The sequence below is a fragment of the Acanthisitta chloris genome, unplaced genomic scaffold, assembly GCF_000695815.1.
Source record: "Acanthisitta chloris isolate BGI_N310 unplaced genomic scaffold, ASM69581v1 scaffold33134, whole genome shotgun sequence".
In the NCBI taxonomy this organism is placed as follows: domain Eukaryota; kingdom Metazoa; phylum Chordata; class Aves; order Passeriformes; family Acanthisittidae; genus Acanthisitta; species Acanthisitta chloris.
In genome coordinates, this window is record NW_008668197.1 from 27,374 (window position 1) to 28,566 (window position 1,193).

The 1,193-nt window shown below is 45.3% G+C and overlaps 1 protein-coding gene across 1 annotated transcript in view; it reads right to left on the minus strand.

Moving 5' to 3' along the window:
• MCM9 (minichromosome maintenance complex component 9) overlaps window positions 1-1,193 on the minus strand; it is an 11,654-nt gene that overhangs the window by 10,208 nt on the left and 253 nt on the right. Inside the window, exon 2 of the mRNA XM_009072805.1 lies at window positions 1,133-1,190. Within this exon, the coding sequence (XP_009071053.1) occupies window positions 1,133-1,190 (58 nt within the window). The remainder of the gene's footprint in view (window positions 1-1,132; window positions 1,191-1,193) is intronic.

Sequence of the window (1,193 nt, forward strand, 5' to 3'; positions counted from 1 at the left end):
TGTCAAATTTTGGTACAACACAAGGTCATCCTGTTACACCACATGCTCAGCAGTTGTGTACAAGCTCCTTAACACCTAAACATGTAGCAAGCCTCTCTTTTTTCCCCCCTAAAAACCTTAAAAAATAGCATTAAGAGAGCCACAGGCCAACTATATTTCTGATATTTAAATTAAAGTCACTGGGATGAAACACAGGCCTATTTAACAACTGTGATTTATCCTAGTCCAAGCTGCCAAAAGACTGAATGACCATCATTCACACAAGGACAGGGCAGGGGAGGGAAACACAAGTTGCCAGCTCTTGGCTTTGCAGACTAGTGCTCCCAATAGTTGTGATCAGAAATGACCAGAAGGAACTGTGCCACTGCTGACCCAGTTTCCCACCACAGGCAAAACACACATTTCAGCCCCCAAACCTGCATTCCATGCTTACTAGACTTCAAGGCTACTACAAATTTCCTAATAGGGAATAATGGCCTATCAATCTGTGGTGAGAAAAATGACAAAACCACCTGTTAACAACCATGCCTTCCAACAGTTCATTCCCATTTTCTAACAAGTTATTTTTTAACAATTAAGCATAAAATTTGACAACTTCATATGAAATTGTTGCAAGACAACTCAAAATTTAAGACTGGGAGACAGCTGAAGCCAATAGAGATCGTGAGCCAACTGGCACAGTTGGGAAGTCAACCTGCAGTAAAAATTATGGTCTACATTATCTTCCCCTTCGACTTGTCTTTTAAGGTATTTTTACTTTCTACATTTTTTTCTCTAGACTTTCTGTCCAGAAGAGCAATAATGTAAAACCAGCTGCAGATGTGAGGAGTCTTTGCCACGGTTTGGTGTAAGCCCCAACCCAAGCAGCAAACGCCAACCATTGCACGCACACCAGTGGGGATGGCCACAGCTCTTTTTGGGCTGCTCTGCACAGCTCCATGTGACCTTTTCTGTTTAATACACACCAGCAATTCCCTCCTGCTTTAAACACTGAAACTGCAAGAACTCAACTCGCTCTTTCCCACGGCACCCTGACAATTTGTTGCGGAGTACAGAAATCCTTGCGGGGTCGGGAGATGGTGGTGGTAGTGACGAGGAGACCCCTCACAGCAGCCCCTGCCCCACCACTCACCCGAGACCCTGGCGTGGAGGTTCTGCTTGAGGCTGAGCTGCAGAGCGTCCGTGGCCTCCTG